This window comes from Anas acuta, chromosome Z (assembly GCF_963932015.1).
Source record: "Anas acuta chromosome Z, bAnaAcu1.1, whole genome shotgun sequence".
Classification (NCBI taxonomy): domain Eukaryota; kingdom Metazoa; phylum Chordata; class Aves; order Anseriformes; family Anatidae; genus Anas; species Anas acuta.
This window is the reverse complement of record NC_089017.1, coordinates 42,991,937-43,014,519: the sequence shown is the minus strand read 5'-3', so window position 1 is coordinate 43,014,519 and position 22,583 is coordinate 42,991,937. Positions and strand designations below refer to the sequence as shown.

Here is a 22,583-nt window from a genome sequence, read left to right as displayed (position 1 = left end):
CTCTATGTGAGTAAGAGTCTATTTCTAAATATTTAGTTCTTAAAGGCATTGCTAATCAGTATCACTAGTGGTATAAATTAAGTATTAATTTATACATGTCTACTTGTTTAGCTTTTGCAATTACTCCCTTGTCTACACTTGTAATTAGGCTGTTTTTTCTTCACGAATACTGTATCTCTCAGTCTTTTTTCTCTGCTGGTGCTCTGATTTCTGTTGCCTCCCCATCCCCATGGGGTGCTGGAGTTTGCTTCTGCTATTCTTTGCTGAGCTTCCTGCCCCAGCAAGGGAGATACCTGTGCTAACAAAGAAGCAACCCCACACTAGTGCAAGGATGAATGGGGCTATATATGATACACATATGATGGAAACAGGACAAGGGCAATGTGTGGTAGTGCTTCTTATTGCCTAGACTCAGAGAGGTTGGTGCCACTGATGGTTCATGCACCATGCTCCGTGGCAGGCACACCAGCTTATTTTGCCATGCACCAATTCTTCAGTTTGGGCTGCTGCTTCCTTCCACATGCAGCACCACGCTGCAGGCTGCTCTGCAGCTTTCTGGGCAGGCAGGTGCAAAGTGCTTGATTCTACTTGCAAAGCCCTCTTTGTCTGATGGCTGTCAGCATGCCTCTTTCTCCAACATTTTCTTCCTCTTCTGACTACGGGTTCAGTATCCCTTCTGTATTCCCACACAGTTCACATTGTGCTGTGTAACCTTCATGCAAAATTTAATGCGGTCCGTTGCACTGAGCTTCATTAGTACTTCAGGTAAGCTGAGTGAGAGTCTTAAAAATGCTGAAAAGCAGATGAAGGGCACCTGCTAAGAAGTACAAGAACTGGTCTTGTCTACCTGTTTTCTCTCAGGAAGAGCAGGGCAACATTAAATATATTCAAGTATTATAATATAGCAGGGTAATAACTGTTCATGTTATTGTTGCTTTTTTTTTTTTCTGAGTTTGGGCATGAGTAAAGATTTCATGCAAGCTGTTAATCCAGAAGTTCATAGCCAAAGTCTGTCTCACTATGCTCCCTTACTACTTAAAAGGATTAATTTTTCATCCACTGCAAACATTCAGTCCACAACATAGCTCAGTTGTGTTTATACACAGATTAATATATTTTTATTTTTATTTTTTTGAGGACATGATAGTTTGAATCTGGTGAGACTATGTCTATATACCTTCACCTTGTTTTTACATGTCTTTTACATACATTAATGATAAAGTGTATACATTTATATGGAAACTAACAGGCTATTATTATTCCTTCCACAATTCTAGCTTTAGACATACAAAGACAAAAAAGCACGTCGGTTGGAAAATGGAGAAGTCCTTACTGCCTCCTGTCTGCAGACTCCCTCTGTTTCTCTCTGACTATTCCCATCTTGCCTGTCCACACATAATATCACAGCCAGGTTCCTCCGTATGCTGCTTTTGTCTCTCTCTCTCTCATTCTCTCTCTCTCTGTCTCTGTCTCTCTCTCTCTCTCTCTCACACACACACACAATTGGTATGCATATATTGGCATATATATTGCATATACATATATATATGTGTGTGTGTGTGTGTATACTTGTATATTTATATACATATACATACATATATATCTTTTTTATATATTTTTTTCTTATTCCTCTGTCCTCAACCCCTGAGTGATCATACAATGCTCATTAGCTTGAGGAGCAAATGAAGTTGCTCTCAATTGCCTCCTGTGTTCCCTCTGTGGAGGTGCTGACCCAGCCTCATAACGTGGGCCCCCGCTGAGCTCCTGGAAGGTCTGCCCATGCCCAGTGGCTCTGAGCAGCCATTTTCCAATAAACGAGGCAGAAGGAGAGCAATGGAGTTGGATGATGTGGCTGGGGAGGATGGGGTTACCGCACAGACATGCAGCCTGAGGCAGGTGGGACATGTGGCTTATCCTTCAGGGACGACTTGGCACAGCCCTGCCGAAATTGTCAGTGAATGTATGGTAGGTGGACATTACATTGGACTGAAGAGGAGTATTGAAGAATAACTTCATCAAGTTAAAAATTGCTGAAATGTTTATCTGCTTCTGGAAAGTAAAAAAATAATAAAAAATAATAATATGTTATTTCCAAGAAGGAAGTTTACAAATGGGAAGAAAAAAACAATATTTTGGCATTCAAAACATTGTTTCACTGTGCTTGAGTCTGTGGTTGTGACAGCATTTGAGAGATCAAGCCTGCATGGAAATGAGGCACCCTGTGAAAGCAGGCTTAGGACCAGAGCTGTAGGAGGGTGGCTGGGATCACGGAAGATCAATAGCACTGTCTCTGAGATGAGGCTGTCCAGCTCACTCACCAGTGCAGGAATCTGGGCTGACCTGCAGTAATGCTTTCAAAAATGCAAACAGCACTTGTCCCCCCAAATCCCTGGGAAAACTGGGCAGTTGTGGGAAACTTGAGGCACCAAGGAAAGGTGAGGTGTCTCCACAAAAGGCAAGGGTGGTCTTGAAGATAGATAGTCCGGGTGTGCTGGCTCCTGCTATATATTACTTCTGTTGGTTAGAAAAGGGAGGAGAACAGGTAGAGCTTAAATCCATATTGCTTTGGAACGCAGAGGAAGTTAAAATGTCCATTTCTGTTTGAAATCTATTTTTATTTTTTTTCCTGTTTGCACCTCTGTTTTTTTTGAATGAAGTTTTAATGGTGACCACAGGGAAGGTTTAGGCTAACCATGGCAGTGCAGACAGCTAATCCCACCTTCTGCTTCTGCTCTGACCACAAAACACAAACCCTAGCAGGCCCAAATACAGCCACGGGTGAGAGCTGCCCTGCGTGCAGGCTGCGTGGTATTTACAGTTACAGCAGCACGAACGGAGTGCGCTCCGGAGAGGCGTTAATCGCCGTCGGTTACAGATACCACGGCAGGAAGGAGAACTAAAACCGGCACGCAGCTTCTCACGTTGGTGCCACAAACGGCAGGTCTGAGTGAGTAGCAGGTATCTGTAAACACCAGCGAGGAGGAATTCGGAGTTGGAGCAACCGTGCGCTGACCACAGCATGGCCATGAAGGGGCGGCCGGGCCCGGCGCTGCAGCTAGGGTCTGGCTTTGTCTGCCACTGCGAGCGGATGGATGGATGGATGGATGGATGGGTGGGTGGATGGATGGATGGATGGATGGGTGGATGGATGGATAGATGGGTGGATGGGTGGATGGATGGGTGGATGGATGGGTGGATGGATGAATGGATGGATGAAGAAAGAGGAGCCTGAGAAGGAAGAAGAGGAAGAGGAGGATGACTGGGGGGGACCAAGCCAAGGTCTGTGCTGGCTTGGGCCTGGTGCAGACCTCTGGCACTTTTCTCTGATGTAAAGGGAGAAAAAGCAACAGAATGATGCAAAAATGTGTTGTACATTGTGACAGACCAAGAATCTCATCCTTAATACTCCTGAGGATCACCAGCTTAGCTCATCTCAGCTCAGGGATATTGCTATTGCTGGGCCTGACCCATTCAGCTCAGTAACTCCCAATCCCATGTGCAACTATTCTACTCTAAAACAATAAGACTTATTGGAGAAAAACAAAAAACAACAACACCAAAAAAAGACACAAGACCTTCAGAAGGTCCCTTTAATTTATTTATGCAGCTGCACCCTACATAATATCATTAAACTTTGAAAGGGTTTGGACAAACAGCTCTGCATCTTACACAACATTTTTATCTTTACCTGTAAGACATTAGTTTGTTCCAGGTTGCTCACTAGGCAAGTGAGGTTTTTTTTTGTTTTTTTGTTTGTTTGGTTGGTTGTTTTTTTTGTTTTGTTTTGTTTTTAGTTCAGCCATAAGGCAAACTGCTGTTATCTATTTGAAAAAATGGTACTTCTGTTTATAGTGAAGCATTAATAGTACTTGTTAAAAACGAGCTTAATTTGGCATTACGGTGGTTGAGCAAACTTGCTCTCACAATAATTTAAAAGTTGAATTTATGTCAAGAAGTATGGTTACAGCTACAGTGCTAATAACTCAAGTGTTAGCACTCATGACATAGAAAATATTCGGGTGGTAACTGTGGCTAGGAAAACTTTCTGCCCTCATTCTCCCCTTAGCATGTGGACTTGAGCAGCTCCTTGCTCAAAGGCTCTGGGAGCTGCCCCTGCTGGGAGGTCAGAGCTGCTTTAAGCTGGGGCACATTTAATCTATTGGGGATACAGAGTCAAGACATGCACGTTGACAATGACCAATGAATGTCCATGGCAGGTGGTTGATAGGTCTTCTGCGGCTTTCCATGGAAACAGGCTAGAGTAAGCAAAGTCTTGTGCAAGGGAATTGGAAAGAGTCCTATATCCCATAACCATGGGTAGCTGAAGGCAAAGGCTGGTGGGGACAAAAGTAACATCATATTTTTCTGTAGCTCAGAGCATGAGGATGTTAGTCTGAATCTGTATGTCTGGGTGTCAATCACTTGGATAAAGCTGGCATGGCAGATGTACCTTGAGCAGCTGTGTGACAGTCACACTTGGGCATCTGTCAGGCTCTTGCCCCTCTCGTTCTTTAAACCATAAGAATGAACCTGCAGATTCTTTCATAGCACAAAACAGCTTCAGAGAAGGGACAATGTGCCTGTGCTCTGCTTTCAAAACCCTTCCTTCTCCCTGAACAACTTGAAAATAATGATTTCCAAATCAGAGGCTGGATCAGAAAAAAGGCAGTGATTTGTTTGGTAGTGAGCCTGAGGGAAGACAGGGAGAGATGGTGGCACAAATGTTGGCATCCAGATCTAGGGCACACTGTTAGCTGACTTTTAGAACATTTGTCATTTGTTTTTGACTCATTCAAATGAACAGCATCCAAGTATGTTTTTTTTTGAATTGACAAATGACAAGAAATTAGGTGGCTGCATTTCTGATTTCTCCTCCTAATATGCAAGGGCTCCCCTTCCCCCTGCTGCTCAGCAGAAGTAAACAATATTCCCTGGGACAAAATATAGCTTTCCTCTAGCTCTTCATAACATTTAGCTCATGTTAGTTAATGCCATTAGTCAGAGATCTCCAATTTAAGTGTCATAAAATGCTAATTATAATGAGGCGCTTGATGTCTCTCCCCGGGTGTAACATCTCAGGATGCTGCTGAAGTCCTATTGGACAAGAGTTACCGGGACAGAATGAGGAAGGTGTTTTGCTGTGCTGTAGAGGTTAATTAGAAAACTTCTCATATTATCGGTGAACCTAATTAATTTCACAACTTTAGAAGAGAGTCCTGATTACATCTGGAAAATAGCTGATAGCCCCGATAGCAAATTATGGATAATTTGATACAAGACCACTGTAGTTTGTGGTTACATGGCAACAGCACATTTTGCTGACTTTTAAGTAAGAGTAATGACTACGACCTGGGCAAAGAGAGCTGTGCAGAATGTCCAGGGGGCAGAAAGTGCCTTGTTCTGGTCTTCTAGGAGGAAATCCTGATGATTTCAGGGAGTAAAAGAGGATGTTGCCATGGAACACATACTGGTTGTGCCCCATTTCCACTAAGCATGTCATATCTAAAGACTGCCTTCCCACAGATACTGTTGTGTCCAAACTTACTTGCTTGACATAGCTTAAACTCTATCACACAGTACTAATAGTCTGCATTCTTTATTCTTTCTATGGATTTATAAATAAATAGTTCTAGTCATTGCAGCCATAGACTTACAAGAACTCAAAGATAACGCAGTTTTCAACCACAGCTCTACACCTGCCCTTTGTGAAGATGTATTTAAAAAGCACTCTTCCCACCAGCTGCTGGGCTGGTGATAGATGGGATTGAATTAGTAAGGCAGATAGATAGATTCAAGCTGACATCCTTGTTGAATCAGCTGCTGGAGCTGGATGTTACTGGAAATCCTTAAGGGCACATGTGCGCATATGCAAAACCATCAAGAAAAAGAGCAATATAAAGAAAGATTGTGTCTTTGTTAGAGGCCAGAGCTTGTCCCAAAGATTAGGCTTACTGGAACTACTGGCTGAAAGCCCTCCTCAGCTAGACATGGGTTTTGTGTTGTTGTAACTCCTTCCTTCCTGAACATTTATTAATTCTTGCACTTTAACATCATATGTACTCTATTACATCTGGTTTACCATCAGCCTGCTATATCAGCCTATGGAGAGTGACTGGGAGGCTGGCAGAGCTTCCCAGGAATTTGTCAATGCTGGGAAGTCCCACTGAGGTTTTTGGGGCATTCCTCTGCTGACCTGCCAAGTCCGATCTGGATTCTGGTAGCACAATGCAGGGAAACATAGCCTCCTGGGCACGTGCTACCCCCAGCCTCTCAGGCACACAGCTGGGCAGTTGGCAGAACATCTGAGACTTCTCCATGTTCTTCTGAGATTATATATGAGTTTCTGGCTGCCTCACATACAGAGGCCAGGAAGGAAAAATGAAGATGAGAGCTTGCCCACACCAGAAGGAGTTTGTTAGCACACTTTTCCAGAGAACCTCTGTTAAAACAACACTGTTTTTTTTTTTTTTTTCATTCTTATATTATAAAGTAATTCCTTTTAGCTGTGTTGGCAATTACAACTTTTTTTGCCAAATGGAGCTTGTGTCTAGAGCTTTTGGCATTACAAGAATGTCAGGCAGGGAATGAGAAAGAAATCATAGCTGTGCTGACAGTACCTTTCAACGCTGGTGAGCAATGCCTGCGATCACACACAGAGATGGGAGATGAGTAAGAGACTTGAGGCCACATTCTGCTCCAGCTATGCAGAGATGGTTGAAGAAAAATCAAGTAGAGCACATTGCTCAGGAAAGTCTCTCAGAGCTGTGGGATGTTGGATATGTGCCCCTATTCTTTGGGAAAGTAATAACATTAAGCCATGGATACGAGAAAGGAAGGCATATATTCTTCTGAAAAAAAGGCCTCTTTTCATTACTTTTTATTTTTTATTTTCTTTTCCCTGTTTATTTGTTTGTTTCTTCAGTCCAGGGGAAATCTTGCAATGTAGCTTGGTGGACATGTCACACATTTAAATAAATCAAAAGATGAAAAGTCAGTTCTTGCAAAACACAAAAAGAGTTGCTTAAGAGAACTGACCTGTTATTGCAAATGGTCTGACCATAGATGTACAGTTTTACAAGTGCTTCCATGTCTCTACAGATCAGGAGTTTGCAGCAGATTGTGTCCTGCCCCATCAAACTTGTACTCTGTTAGTAGAGTTAGGTGGTGTAAAACAATTTCTGTTAGGAGGCTTTGGTGAGCAGAATGCCCAGCCACTCTGCACCTGGCAGCCTTGGCCTAAATATTTGTGATAGATAGAATTTTGATCTAGAAAATTTGAAATGTTCAGGTTTGTTTGTGCACACACTATGCCCTGGAGTATCTCATGCCCTTTCTCACCAAAATCCATAGATGCTGAAATTCTGCTCATGATTGCCTTGCTGACATAATATTCCTGTTTGCTCTCTCCCTGCAGGTACCTGAAGAAAAAGTTATTAGTCTTTTCAAAAGAGGCTTCAAACAGTTTACCTGTCTGATTTTCCTTTAAGCCATTGTAAGCAGTTAATTGTTGGGTATGACTTTTTTTTTTTTTCTTCCCCATATTTATACCAGTTTGCAAGCTTACCTTTAAGGCATAGTTTGAATTTTGTGAGTAGAACTCCAATAAAACACTATCATTAATACATTCTTTTCGATGTTCAACTATATTGATTATAAAGCATAGTTAGTTTTTGATTCAGTTTCTAAAAATCTGACTTTTCTGTTTCCTACTATCAAGTACTGAAGTGTCTGTGATCATGCTGAGCTGAAGGATTGCTCTCACAACCATAATATGTTCAGGAAAGCATCCAAAAGGAGCTGAGATCTGCCCACATACAGAGGGTTAATTTCCCTTTAATGTGTAGTTAGTGGAGAGTATTTCTGTAAACACAAAAGGAAACCAAACATGTAGATGTTTGTGGACCAGATCCTTAATTTATGGAAATCACTGCTATCCAGCTGAAGTCGGTGAAGCTATGACAGCTTATTCCCTGCAGTAGATCTGCCCATTGGCTTCTGCAAATATGTGTGTGTGTGGGCAATGTGGGACAAGTTGAATATGGTCATCAACATTGACTAATGTCCTTCCAGGGTAATGTCCTTCCATGGGAATAGAATACCAGCCTCAAAAACATCACTTTTGCAAGCTGTGTTCTGCATAGGAATTGGTTTCTTTGTGGCCATGAAATACAGTCATGTTACAGCCTGCACACAGAAAGACATTGCTTACAAATTATGAGAAGATCTCAAACTGAATGAGTGGTAAGACTATTTCCTGAGAGGAGCATTCTGATCAAACCAGAATATGTCTAAAAACCTCAGCATGCAGGTAAGAATATCACATCTGGTCCTACCTTTCTAGGTGTTAAGCACTGAAGGCCCCATTAGACCTTCAGAAGACCCTCCAGGTCTTGTTGATTCAGACCTCTTACAGGCACACTAGTAAATAGGTTGAGGAAAGATTTCAGAATTCTTGACCATCTCCACATCTTTTCATGGATTAACTGTTACTGCTGCTTTTTCAATTTGCAGCAGATTACCAGCAGAGATAAAGAGGGAGAGAAAGAAAAGAAAAAAAAAATAAAAATCACAGAATAATCTTTATTTGCACACCAGAACAACTTAAGTTCAAATTGCAAAGAAAAAAAAAATTGCAATCCCTTATTCAAAGTACTTTTCTCCTATCCATTTTCGAAGTATAGGAAGAAGATTCATGAGAGACATTAAAAGCAGAAACAGTGAACCACTGGGATAGATTGTGTTGAGAGGCTATGGAGTCCCCATTACTAGTGTTTGATGTTTGTCTTATCTCACCTAAGATAAGACAAACATTCATAGGGAATGACATAGATGGTGTTTTTGCCCTAAGAAAAGGAATAGCTGGCCTCTTGAAGTCTCTTCCAGACTTCTGCCTTCTTCCCCTCCCTTTTCCTTGTGATTTATGGCTCCTTGGGGTTTCTGCCTGCCCTCTTCTATTTTCTTGACAGCATATTATGGAGGACTTGCACGTAATTGTTGACTACTTGAGTGCAATAAGCTGTTTTTGATTTTCTTTGATTTTCTGACTGCATTTGGTTAAATATCTGAAATAGCATGGGACCTTGTTAAACCACACTCCAGTAAACTGTAGATAAAGAATATAATTTTGTACTTAGAGTTTGGCAAAGGACAAACTGATCCCATGCAACTGTCCTGCCAAGGAAAGATGTGGTACGCTTGAGGTGAAGGTCCTTGGAGCTCACTCAGAGGCCTCAGAGATGCTTCCTGTGCCACTAAGTATATGGGGCTGGATCACAGGGAGGGTATTAATGACAGGGTTGTTTGGGTGGTCTTCTCTGTTACTAGGCCTGGCTAGTTGGCAGACTATGCCAATCCTCAGTCAGCAAACAACGAAGGGAAAAAGAAGGGACAGCACTTCTTTCCGTGGTAGGTGAACCATGCATTTCACTCTGCCCCAGAGCCTGCTTGAAGCTGAGTTTCTGCTGAGTCTTAAAGCCAAAGGGACTGCTGCGGCCTCCTGTCATGTTAGAAAGGTAAGATCCATTCTCCAAAAAAGTGTTGTGTATGGAGACCTTAGAATGCCTTTTCCTGAATAATTTTACAAGACTTTCAGAGTAAAACTTGAGGGTTATTCTCTCTTTTATGTGTATGGGCTTGCATGTGTGTAAATACGCCCTTAGATAAGGAGCACTCCAGGCCAGGGCTTGGTGCTGCCACTCTTACGCAGTCCTCTGACATTGTCTAAAGCATTTGCCACAGATAAAGCAAGAAGGCCTCAGGAGGGTGTATAGATCTTGACCCCTTGCTACCTTCACACCGCCTCACATGGCATTACTCCTGATAAGAAAACATCTCACTGCAGCCACAAGTGACATGCATCTGCTGCAAGCAGTAGTGCGATCAGCCTGTGACAAGGTTTTTCTTCAGTCAGCACAGGTGGAGGAGGTCAGCTTAGAAACCCTTCTATTACCTGACCTCCCTCCCTTGTGCCCGGAGCACCTATTGATAGCAACAGATACGGGCTTAACAGCATGGGCACCTGGGATTAAGACAGTTGACAGCCCTGCGTGTTGGATTTCCTATCACAAAACTGACCTTACGAATCAGCTACAGAAAAAAATAAATAATAATAAAAAAAAATAGAGTTAAAGTGGAAAAAAGGAGACTTCGGTGCGGTGAAGGTTTATATTTATATCTGGCTGCCGTGAAGGAACCAGTGCCTGAAGCTGTCAGTTGAACGGTTGCACTCGCTGAGACCGAGTGTCAACGTCTGTGCAGGGGGGGTTATTTTTCTGCCAGTACAGACCAGGGCTCCCCTATAATTAGAGGTGGCATGGGGTGAGGTCCTGCCACAATCATGAGTTCACTCTGGCTCCTCACTCAAAAATAGGATTTGGGGAAGCGGGGAGGTGCGTGGGGGTATATCGCCAGTTCTCGTTTTTTGCACAAGATGCACCTAACAGAGGAGCACAGGGCATGATTGATATCTGCTTGAAGCAAGCTGGGTTTTATTTTTTTTTCTGTCCTTAACCAGACCTGAAAAGCAGTCCCAGGCTGTGGCTTCAGCAACCGGCAGCGTGAGGCCAGCTGAGTTGTGTGGACTCCCACAAAGGGTGTCTTGCTTCCGGCAGATGTCCCAGATACCAGGCCATTTGATCCCACCACAAAAATAGTTGCGTAAAATATTGTGCGTTGGCTCTGGCCTGACAGCGATGGGACTGTTCCGCTTCGCTGGGCTGGTGGAAACATCCAGCGGGGCTGTGGCTCCTGTCCAGCAAACCTTCTCCCTCCATGGGGCAGCGAAGCGCCTCTGCAAGAACGAGAAAGGGAAGGCACCGGGGAGCTCTCCCTTCCTTTCTGCAAGTCAGGCTTTTAAAAACGGGCACATACTTTCCTAGCTGAGTGCTCGCACCTAGGTTTGTTGCCAGGAGGGATGGAAGAGAGAGTGCCGCATAGCCTAAGGCCCCTGGCACATTTCAGGATTGTTGCTATGCCTTCAGGAAAATACGGACCGCCAGCCAAATCCTCAGCTGGTGCTGACTGGCACAGACCTGCTATCTGCAGCACGGGGAGGCCGATTCGCACCTGCTGAGAGTCTGGCCCAGGAGAAAAAGCATAAAAGAAGCAGGTCCTTTTGCACTGTGCTTCACAAGGTGTTGAGGAACCCCCACCCAGAGCTGAGACTGCTGCTGGTCTTCACAGTGTCACTGGGAGCAGGGCTGCGAGTCTGCAGAATTTTAAGCCGCAGTGAATGCTATTGATGGCTGCACACATATATTTCTCAAAATAAAAATCATGCCACAAATCATCCCAATTCCACAAAATAATCCCACATGGGCAGTGAAATCATGCAAGAATCCTGCTTCCGAAGACAAAATGTTCTTAGCCAGAAGAGGTTTTCTGTTTTGTTCTGTGGTTTCAGACCTATCTGAAAACTGGCTCTGCTCGCCTTGTCCTTCATCCTGGTTTTATGGGACAAGTACTGTCAAAATGAGCTGTGAAAAGGGGCCAGGCACCACATCCAGAGAAGCGACAAATGGATACAAGCACCAGTGAACTGGTGGGAGCACAGCCCTGTAGTCTCAGCCACTGCCTGTGACAAGGCCTTGCAGGCAGCGTGGAGTAAATTAACTCTCCTTGGAAAGTTCAGGCATGCTGCAGCCACATGGGCATGCAGAACCCAAACTTGTTTCCATCACCATGTACTGAGAAGTGTCCTTGAGATGTGCAGACTATGCAAAACAGGTGTCAGCTCTTCCAACCCAAGCTAGAAAACATTGCTGTTACTTATGTCAAAGATGAGTTCAAGCTGGAAACCTGAAAAATGAGCACTCCCACTCTCCTGCTACCTGATAAGCTGTCCTCTGTCAGTGTCTGGTGTCTAGTGTCTGTTAATACCCTTCAGTTTGTTTGCAAGGCTGGATGCAACTGTAAGCTGATCTGGCTCCTGACTGCAGCAGCACATGGCTTTTACCTCTTTTCCAGCCTAAAAGAAACAGTATTTTGTGGTGTGCTAGCAGTTTGTTTATTTTATTTTATTTTATTGGTTGCTTTAGAAGAATTTCTGACCACAGTAGGTTTTCCCATTTTCTAGGAGCTGCATTGCAGTGGAACAATGGAAGAATGAGAACTGGGGAGAAAATGATAGGCCTACATAAATTAGAAAAGAAATAAACTAAATTGACCGTGAACACAAAAGCAACCATATAAGGTTGGAAGAAAAGCTTATTCACTCATGTGTTCTGTCTCTGACCTGTGCTCAGACCAGAGGAAGCACATGCTCCTGGGGCATCCTCCAATCTAAAAGCTCCTGGCTACCAGTCAGGCTCAGAGACTTCCCATGCTAGAGGTTGCTGCCTCTCTACATCCAGCAACGCTTTTAAGGACTTCCTTCCATGGTTTTGGAAAATTGCTTGTTGAGCCTCTTTATATTTGTCCTACATAAAGCACCTCATGATGGATGAGTTCCACCATTTTACATTGTGAGGAACAACATGTTCTGTTATTTGCTTGTAACATTGCAGTCTGTAAATAAGGACAGAGTGAGGAGTTGCCATTTCTCAGCCTGATGCAAAAGCACAGAAGCACAAAAAGAAAGAAAGAAACAACAACAAAAACACAGGAAAACCTATTGGACTGTAACAACACCCAGAAGAGAAAACAAAACAAAACAACAAGAACAACAACAAAAACAGGGACGGAGTGAATTTGGCTATGCCATGGAGCATAACATCCAGTTATAAATGTTCTTGCTAGGCTCAACCCAGGTTAGAGGGGTACAGGGTGTCACGACCTGGTACAGCTAGGTGAGTCACTGACTGCAGGGATATCAGCACTATTGATCAATCTTACTGCATCTGTGCCTAAAGGTCCTAATTTGCATCTGATCGTCATTTTCCAGGTGCCCTAAACAAACAGTGAAAAGACAGATCAGCTCCTGAGGGCTGGCCTCTGAAATACTAATTGAGCGAGAGCTGGCAGGTACAAGGTGCACAAGGCTATTGATACCCACCAGATTTCTTTTGCTACTTCTAGACTTGCTGGACACCTGAGCTCAGACACCCCAGGTTTTGGGAACACACGTAAGACTGTAACCAGAAAAATTAGAAGTTCTCACTGGTTTCTTAGCCCCTTACAGTGCTTGCTCAGAAGCAGCCACTGCCCTGGGAAGGAGCCAGGCCACCACACCAGCTAGGTGCATGCCTCCTTGAGCTGTCCAGGAGGTGTTCAGTCAAAGCTGAAACTCTTTTTTTATCAACACCAGCCACTCAGAAAGACAGCAAAAGAGGCTTCTGCATTTTAGCCAACATGCTTCCCTGGTGTCATGGTTTTGGCTGGCATAGAGCTATTTTTCTTCACAGAGGCTTGTGTGATGCTGTGTTTTTGGATTTTTGATTAAAACAGTGGTGATGACACACTGCTGGTTGCAGAGCAGTACTTACATTAAGTCAAGGACCTTTCAGCTTTTCATACTGCCCTACCAGTAGGGTACTGTCTTTATCTCCACCCGTGAGTTCTCACTCCATTACTTCTCCAATTCTCCCTCCCATCACACCTGGGGAGAGGGAGAGAGCAGCTCTGTGGTGCTGACCAGCCTGCTGGGGCTAAACTACAACACCTGGTTAAGTGCATAAATGGGAGGGTGCCCAGTTCTCTGTCTTTGCTCTTTGCCTTCACTGAAGCTGTTGCCTTACAGTGAAGAAAAGACAAGCATCTTCCTTTGGAAACTGCAGTGTGTTTTGAAAAATAATGTGTATTTCCTTAGTAATGATGAAAGCATTATATATGTGTGTGTATATATGTTCATTGATAGATCAGAATAGGAATAGGTCTGTCACTTTAGAAATCTAGACCCCGTGATAATCCTTACATCTGCTCTTGGACATCAAAATCTACTGTTTGCACAGTACCTTTGTTTATGAAGCAGGGTGCAGAAACACTAATCAATTTAGTAGGAAGCTCTAAAATGTAATGTAAGTCATCTTGAGTCATTTAAGCCTGGTTATGCTCAGACCTTTTGTTTCGGCACTTGCATAAGTGGTTTCTTTGCTTTTATAGAAGTCAAAATATAAGAGATGGTGAAGACATAGTGGCAGGAAGGTGTAATACTAATACTGAAATTTGTGAAACTGGTCATATTGCTCGTTATCACAGCAAATAAGGCCAGATCTGTGCTTTTAAATGTTATTTAAGCTATGGCCTTTATAGACTGATATTGAAGAATCTTACTGTTTGATAAAATAAGGCACAGAATTAGTACTGGTAATTAGTTGTTATTTTTTTCTTCTTTTGTTTGAGACTCGCTTTTAAAAGCTTGAAATAGCATTCTCTGGCTGAAGTAGGCCTGGGCAGCTAGCTGGAAAAGGCGGGACATCTTGATCTATCATAGGAAAATGGCGGGCCAACTCCAACTGTGATAGGAGTTAGAATAGCTCAGGAAGATCATTCAATTTGTTTATAAAGGTGCCAGATAATAAGTGATGAGGAAGTATGCTTACCCTATTTGTTCCTGATGCACGCCACCATCAGAATTTTCTGTTGGCCTGAATGACAGCACACAACTGAGGACTTGCAAATACCTTTCTATAAGGATCTAAGGAATTCAGGAGCTTGACTTAAAATAGATATCTAACGATATGTTTCTCACAAGCACCTAAAATGTGATTTACCACTCTTTTATTTATTTATTTTTAAAATAAGCATATTGTACACTTGCTATTCGTATGCAACTGTATTAGCCTTAAAAATGCTTTAACCTAATATTTCTTGAACCTTCTCCCCCTACAGAATGTTTTGATGTGTTGTGGAAAAAAGTTTGCAGCAAGATTTGTGTTTCTACAGTAAGTACACACAAAAGCTGTAGCTTTTCAGATGGAATTCTAGGTCAGAGTTGAAGAACTGCCAAGAGATTTTGCATGCAGAAAGATGTTGTTAGAACAGAGTGCAAATGGCTCAACTTGTTGAAACAAGTCAAAACAACATCATTTATTCCTGGATAATTGCATCAAATCAAGTTTGAGATAAATGCAGTTTTGCTATGGAGAGAGCTAATATAATGTAGCTAAAATAGAATAGGAAAACATACTTCAGGAGCAAAATTAATTCTTAATATAACTACAGTGGAATCAGCAGATGTTACATTGGTGATGAATATGATTCACATTATCATATAGATATATATGAAAATGACCTTTTTTAATGTGTTACTAATCACATAATAAATCAAGTATTAAATGCCATATTTCCTAACGAGTTAGTTGAAGTGTTGTAGCAGCATTTGTCTAAGAGCTTTTTTCTAAGTCTTGGGAGAGTTTCAGCAATGTGGCACACCTGCTTAGCAATCCAGCATTTTCATATGTTAGCACGGGCCATAGCCCACTCTCACATATGCTAAGAAAGACCATAGGAAAGACAATAGGAAAGCATGTACCAAAGTACCTTTCATTCTGCTTTGGAAGGATTTGTCATGTAGCTGGAAACTGCTTGTTATGGACACTGTACCTTAAGAAAATATTCTGTTATTTTTTCTCAGACATACAGATATTGTTTGGATTATTACAGAGTGAAATGAAATATAAAACAAACAAAAAAAATGATGTCAGTGTCGACAGGAATACATATAAAAAATTTACTCCTGAAGACATACTCAGTGATTTCTGACCAAGGGGAACATGATTTATCCTAGACAAATTATTTTGAATTTATTATGTCTGCTAATATAACAAACAATAACTTCAAAATACAGCCACAGTGTCCTCAAATTATGTGCTCTGATCAAAATGCATTAACTACGCTTATAGAATTTAGGTTTCCCCTGGTGTTGATATCTTTAAATGGCCTTTCCTTTTTTTTTAATATAAATCTGTTTTTGTTCTGTGATTGAGATGATTCTTGAAATAAGCAGAGCCAACTGTGGAAAAATATATTCTCAAATTTTCATCAAAATAAACTATCATTGTTTAAAACTGCTCAAGCTAAAGCACCAATGTTCTTTGTATAGGTCAAGAACATGAGAGTACATCTAGATCATCAGAAGCTTCCACAGTGATTTTACTGTGTAAAGAGAAAAAGCAATGGGACAAGGTACGTGAAGACCAATAATGTGCCCTCATGTGGGCGCCCTCATGTGGGAGCGGTGCTTGGGGAGAAAAACTTCATTGGCTCTCCAGCTGAAAACAGTTCCAGCTAAACTGTGGTCCAAAAGGCACTCAAGGAGAGAACAAAGCAGTGGCTGGAACTTGCAAAGAGAACTGTCTTAACTTTCAGTTTATCTTGTTCTTACACCTTTTACAGTCTATTTCCTCCTACGCACAGCCTGAGGAAGATGCTGAAGTTAACTACAGGATAACATTTGCATAATATAAGGAACTATACAAACAAAACTCTCAACTCTTTGTGTGCTCAGCCTCCAAAACAAGAGGCAGGTAATTTCCTTGATAGAGAGGGAATCCATTTTATGTAATTATTCATTTTTTTTTTACTAAATGGGTATGCTCATAAAAGACAGTGGTTTACCATAGGTAAAAGGGTGAATAACTTCTTGTTTTATTGCTGTGGGCTCACCATATGGGTCTGCAGGTCAATCGAGAACCCAGGACAATGCAGAAACATGGTTTTCCATGTGTTGGTTTCCAAATAAAGGACAAAAATCTCTAGTTCATGTGGGCTAGACCGAGGCATATAGACAAGGTCACTTCACTATGGGATGCCACAGAGGTTTTCTGCTCAGAAAGACCAAGAGGAGCTACTGCACATTGTTCTTTTTCTTACGTTGGGATTAGGTGCACACACGATGGGATCTATCCGGGCTGGTAATTTTCATTAGAAGCTTGGTATTTATAAAACTGTACAATTGGTGTGTATTAAACTTGCCCCAATTTACTCCCTTGGAACAACAACTTGAACTATGTGTCTTAAAAAGGCTTTCTTATAGTGTGTGTGAATGTGTGTATATGCCTGACAAATAATAATAATGAAAAAATGCACTAGAACTGAAGGTATTGAAAAGGAATTCCATAAACTGTTTTTACACACAGCAGCTGTGTTTGGTCTCTTTAGCTCTATTTTAATTTCTGACCAGTAGCTTCAAATCTATCAGTGCAAGGTTCTTGTTCTTTCAGCTATTCTTTAAAATTCTCTTTCAAGTCTAGGCACCAGCATTTTCTTCTGTTCTCCCCTCTTTCCACATATTTCTGTATCAGACAGGTTGTATTTGTTCAGCAAGACAGCTAAAGTCACTGCTTTTAAAGCTTGTACTATGCATTACACTCTCACACTTGACTCTCATTTTAAATAAAACTTTGTTCTTCACATACTCAGAGACGATGAAAGGGACAATTTGGCTGCAAAACTACACAGTTTGGAATCAGATGGAGAGCTCCATGTCTGAGTTTCAATTTACCTTCATCCACCATCTTTTGGGGGTTTCTGGGTCTAGCTGTAATCCGAGCAGCTCATTTTGACAGATTTAGAATGTTTCATACAGTAATTGGAATTTCACTGCTTTAATGTCTTCATTCAAACAGTGTCTCTGATCATGGCACTGGAAAGGAAGTCTTATGCTATACATAGCTTTATGTGAAAAAAGGAGGTTTATATGATTATGGTAATAGTTCATAAAATCTAGCAGACAAAGAATAATTTAGAATTCATTTATTCATAACAGCAGAAGTTAATATTCTTCTTGCCTACAAAAGAGCTTCAGACATTATTAATCTTTTCTCCCAGATTTCTACTATTCTGCAGAGCTAGTTTCGTTTGCTTCGATGTTACAGATGCCTTAACTTTTTTCTTTTTTTTTGTACTTTTTAGTCTCTTCAAAATACTGTTTTTCCTTAAATAAATAATGCTGATTCCATGAAGATGGTATCAAAGTTGTCTTCCAATTTTCCTGCAGATTTATGTAGGAATTTGAATAGAACACTGCATTCTGCTCTCTGTTCTGCACCTAATCATTTTATTGGTATAGAATAAATCACTTCCCTACAACAGAGGATTTAAGCAATTTAGCATATCCCTTCATAATCTGAGAATTTCTTTTTAATGGTCTATCTGCTTGGGGAACAGGGGAATAGTGTGTGTGTGTCTGTTTCTGAATGTTACTCGTATTATTTTATTAAAACACCATTTTTTTCTTTTTCTTTTTTTCTCATCCTTTTATTTTTCCTTTTTTTTTTTTTTTTTTTTCCTTCTGGTGATTCTCCTCTATTTCTTCATCTCTGGCCAATCTATGATACTTCAAACCTCCCCAAATGCAATTTTAAGCTGAGCTCATAGCAGGCTGGCAGCAGCCTCAAATACTTAACTAGTTACTTGGGACCATTTCTGTACTCCCTTGGCCTGACTTTGTCGAAACCCTTCCAACTGAAAGCAGAAAAAATTTGGCATGCAGCCACAAGAGAACTGAAAAGCAAAGACCATAGGCACAATGTCAGATTAATCTCTGTGTTAACTTCACTGGAGCACTATGTCTGGAACATATTAATACAATTTTGCTGTGTGATCTGTCAGTTGCATGCTATCATTCTAAAGAGTGGCTCTTTAAAACCTTGTCCTCCAGGTTAAATGAATTTAACAATAGTGAACTGGCAGATCATAGGAGATGTTTGTCCTTAGAGGTGTCTGTGGTGGAAACCTGCAGCTTTTGGTGCTTGGTCCAATTCTTTTTCGCATTTTTATCGGTGAACTGAAAATACAGGTAAAATTTCTGTTGATAAAATTTGTTGATGACAAAAGGAACTGAGATTCTTCTGGGGAAATATAAGTATAGAGAAGTCAGGCAGAAAATTTCACAACAGCAATCTGGCCATTTGCCTTTTTGCTAATGAGGTGTATTGATAACAGGAATCTCTGGCTGTGTGTGCACACATATGATATTTTTTATTGTTTTCCCTCAGGAACTGGAACTCAAGGTTAAAGGTAACAAACTTCTTTCACATATATTATTATATAGTATATACAAGTATATTGTTATGACATATGTTAAAATTTGGTGATCTGTGGTGAGCTTTGTGTTCACTTATTCTGCCTACAAAGTGCATATCTGGAGAGGGCTTTGTCCTTTTGCTCAGATAGGAGTTGGAAGAGACCACCTATTCAACCCTTGAAGACTCTCAGGTGTGTGCCCCACCTTCCATGGCAATCTTTGCTGCTTTGGACACTTGTCTAGTCTGAGCTGTTTTTGTTTATGGTTTTGTTGAGCTCATGACTAGGGAGCAATGCCCTAGTAACTTTAAGGGAAGTGACCTTCTGGTTCATTCATTGTCACATTCAGACTAGGAGGAGGAGAAACAAAAAAGCTGTCATCATCACAGCTGAACTGTAATAATTTTGAGTTATAGGGGAAAAAAAGAGGTGAATTCCTGACCTCAGAATTTATGGATGTTTGGCAATTCACTCTAACAAAACATTGCCTTCATTCTGAGGCTGTCAGCTTTACCTAGTCACCTTAGAGAAGGTTTACATTGCTCAGTTAAAATATATATGTGTATATATGTATATATTTAATGCAATTAAAAGAAAAATAAAAAGTTCATTTCCAAATACATGTTTTGCTATAGAAAAGTCTTTCCAGAATGTAAGAAAAATCCCCACCAACAACATGCACATCTATCCCCTGCCTCCCTGTGGTGATATCTCCTGCCTCATTTCTTTTGTGCTTTCCTTGCACTGGCAGCACTACTGGCATTCCTGCTCAGGCAGCCCCCAAACAGGCCACCTTCAACAAGAAAAAATAAGGCAATTCCTATAGATGATTAGCATTTGCCTAAAAGGCAGAAACAGCCTCCAATGGTTTGGCTGGGGATTATAATGGCATCCTCACTCCCCATTCCCATCTCATTAGCATCTTGTGGCACTTCAAAACCAGCCAGAGGTATGGCTCTGGTGCTACCCTGGTAGGGTGGGATGCCTATATCCCACCCCTGGCAGCAGCAAAGGGTGGCATTGGGTGTTTGTTTTTTTGGTTTTTTTTTTGCTATTTCAGTCTTGCCTGGATCCCCACTGCTAGCAGTGCCCTTTGCACAAAACCTGCCAAGGGGCAAATGAGTTTTCTTCATTAACAGCATAATTGATGAGGAATTATGGACAGCTCAGCAGGAAGAGCAAAGGCCATGAAGATGAGCAAAAGCACTGCGTGCACAGCAGTAACTGCAAGGTTTTCCTCCTGGAAGAGGCAGACCTTCACCAAGCGGTGTACTGTGACAGGCAGCAAGACCAGAAAATACATTCCTGGTAATTTGCAGCAATAAAAAAATATTTCTGAAATAAGGTATATTTATACATGGTTCCATGTTGTCTTGAGCCTTACTGATGTCCTGGAAGTCCTAGTCTTTGTTTTCACCTCAGTTTTCTACTTTATTTTGTTGGCATAGAGTGAAAAAAGTGTTTCTCTAAGATTCTGCACATGTGGCGTGTATCGTATCTTTCCCCTTTCCCCTCCTGCCCTGGCTTTTTGGAGTCATTGGTTTGCTGGTGACTGCCCGGGCTCATCCCCTAGCCAGGGCCTGATGCTGGTAGCAGATCATCTCCTCAGGGAAGCATGAACAAGGGCTCGCTGTGTTTACTGGTTATAGCGGTAGCCCCCCTTCCCACTACAGGAAGAGTACACGTCCCAGTACAGATGATGTGTGACATGTATGCTGGCTGAAAACCATGGAGCATTTGCTTATTTTCCCAGTGGGCTGAAGGTCCAGTGACCCCCATACCCGCCCCGCAGAACATGGCGTTGCCGCCCGGCTGCGGTGTTCTTGGTGAGGACTGTGACACAGGTGCTGAGGTGGACAATCCGCAGGCGAGGCACAGGGCGTGCCTGCCACCTCCAGGGACACAACAGGGACAGTGCCAGCACCAGTGCCACCGCCAGCACCACCGCCAGCACCGCCGCCTCATACAGGTGAGCTGGGCCCAGGCCTCCACAGGGCCTCACCCAAGATTTACATTAAATAGCAGCCTGCAAGCCACTGTGAGACCCAGAGCCCTGGGTGAAGCTCAAGGCTTTAGGAGAGGCCAGGCATTTCAAGAGGATCCAAATCCATCTCACAAGCAGCAGGAGTTGACTGCTCAAGTTGTAGCAGACTGATTTACAGGCTGCACAATGGCTTTTATTCTCTCAGAGATCCCTAATACCCAGTTGTGGTGGTCCAAGTTAATCAGTAGTAGAAAATTTACGGGGGTCAGGAGGAGGACAGCCTCATTCAGGGAGTTGTTCAGGGGATGAAGTGTGATTGGAAAGATGGGGACAGTTTGGTGACTACTCACAATGTCTGCAACATTTAGGCAATTATCTGGGGCCTGGAAGACAAAACTGGTACTTCTGTCATCAGATAACAGGCAAAGTATAAGTCAGTTTACAAATGCGGGCATTTGTTCTTGGGGCTGTCTAATTGAAACTTGTATTTCCAAAAGGTTCAGAGGCTTTGGATGCCCCATTGCTTCACATGCAGAAGTCATTAACGTGCCCCAAAGCCCCACCTCCACCTCTCCTTTGCCTTCCCTTGGGTCCCAAACTGTCCCTGCCCAGATCCCACCCGTTCTGTGCTGATGCCCGTTGGGTTGCCATGGCAGTCCCATGACACAGAGAGGCCCCCGGCGGCGCCATTTTTACTGCAGAACACCAGGTACAGGTGGGATGTGAGTGCCAGTCGGGCAGCTGCAGGTGATCCTCAGCTCCCTCCCTGCTCCTTCCTCTTCTCCTTCCTTTTCTCCACAGCAGCAAGATGTCTGGGGTAGAAGACGCTTTCCATAAATTCGCGGTATATGGTGACACGGCTGCCAGCGGCAACGAGATGACCGGGAAAAACTTTTCCAAGATGTGCAAAGAGTGTGGGGTGATGGATGGAAAAGCTGTGACCAGCACTGACGTGGACATAGTATTCAACAAAGTCAAGTGAGTGTGGCAGCGGGGGGTGTTGGGCAGCGCTGTTGGGTGGGCAGAGGAGATGGCATGAAGCAACCAGGCTCTCAGACAAGGGGCGCCCTGGGGTTTTCCTACCCCATTGCCACCCACCTGCAAGGTAACTTTCCTCTTGGTCTCCCCTGGCTGTAGGACCAAGGGTGCCCGCACCATCACCTTTGCTGAGTTCCAGCAGGCCATGAAGGAGCTCTGTGGTAAGCGCTTCAAGGGCAAATCACCAGAGGAAGCACTGCAGGCTGTGTATGGCCTCATCGAGGGGAAGGAGCCGGGTAGTGCAGGCACCACGGTGAGTAGGAGCTTCCTTGCCCACTGTGCAACTGGAGCTACCATGGGATCACACATCCCAAGGGCTATCCTTGCATGTATCCTTGCCTATTTGTGAGCTCACTCCTAATGCTGGCTGTCTCCTGCTGGTTTCCTTTTTTGCAGAAAGCCACCAAGGTTGGTGGGGTTGAGAGGCTGACGGACACTAGCAAATACACTGGCAGTCACAAGGAGCGCTTCGATGAGAGTGGCAAAGGGAAGGGTCTTGCTGGCCGCGAGGACCTGACTGACAACAGCGGCTACGTTGGTGCCTACAAGGGAGCAGGCACTTACGACAAGACACACTAGGCATGAAACTTCTAGGAAAGCAAGGACTTTCTTCCCCTATTACTTGGGAGGAGAGGCAAATAAATCTCATGCAACTGGC

The 22,583-nt window shown here is 42.7% G+C and overlaps 1 protein-coding gene across 3 annotated transcripts; it reads left to right on the top strand.

The window, feature by feature from the left end:
* The first annotated feature begins 8,076 nt into the window (after positions 1 to 8,076).
* LOC137848335 (tubulin polymerization-promoting protein family member 2-like) lies at positions 8,077 to 22,583 on the top strand. 3 transcript variants are annotated; one of them, XM_068667362.1, is made up of 8 exons: positions 8,077 to 13,952; positions 14,767 to 14,819; positions 15,980 to 16,062; positions 16,273 to 20,211; positions 20,657 to 20,872; positions 21,689 to 21,865; positions 22,025 to 22,178; positions 22,322 to 22,583. In XM_068667362.1, the coding sequence occupies exons 6-8, from the start codon at positions 21,696 to 21,698 to the stop codon at positions 22,502 to 22,504; spliced, it is 507 nt and encodes a 168-aa protein (XP_068523463.1). In that variant the 5' UTR covers positions 8,077 to 13,952; positions 14,767 to 14,819; positions 15,980 to 16,062; positions 16,273 to 20,211; positions 20,657 to 20,872; positions 21,689 to 21,695; the 3' UTR covers positions 22,505 to 22,583. The 3 variants fall into 3 exon arrangements, with proteins under 3 accessions (XP_068523463.1, XP_068523462.1, XP_068523464.1); XM_068667361.1 differs by having other exon boundaries at positions 15,980 to 20,211; XM_068667363.1 differs by lacking the exons at positions 8,077 to 13,952; positions 14,767 to 14,819; positions 15,980 to 16,062; positions 16,273 to 20,211 and having other exon boundaries at positions 20,225 to 20,872.

Coding starts and splice junctions, on each gene's coding strand:
- LOC137848335 (XM_068667362.1), top strand. CDS start 21,696: ATGTCTGGGGTAGAAGACGCTTTCCATAAATTCGCGGTATATGGTGAC. Junction 21,866..22,024: donor ATAGTATTCAACAAAGTCAA/GTGAGTGTGGCA, acceptor CCCTGGCTGTAG/GACCAAGGGTGCCCGCACCA. Junction 22,179..22,321: donor CGGGTAGTGCAGGCACCACG/GTGAGTAGGAGC, acceptor CCTTTTTTGCAG/AAAGCCACCAAGGTTGGTGG.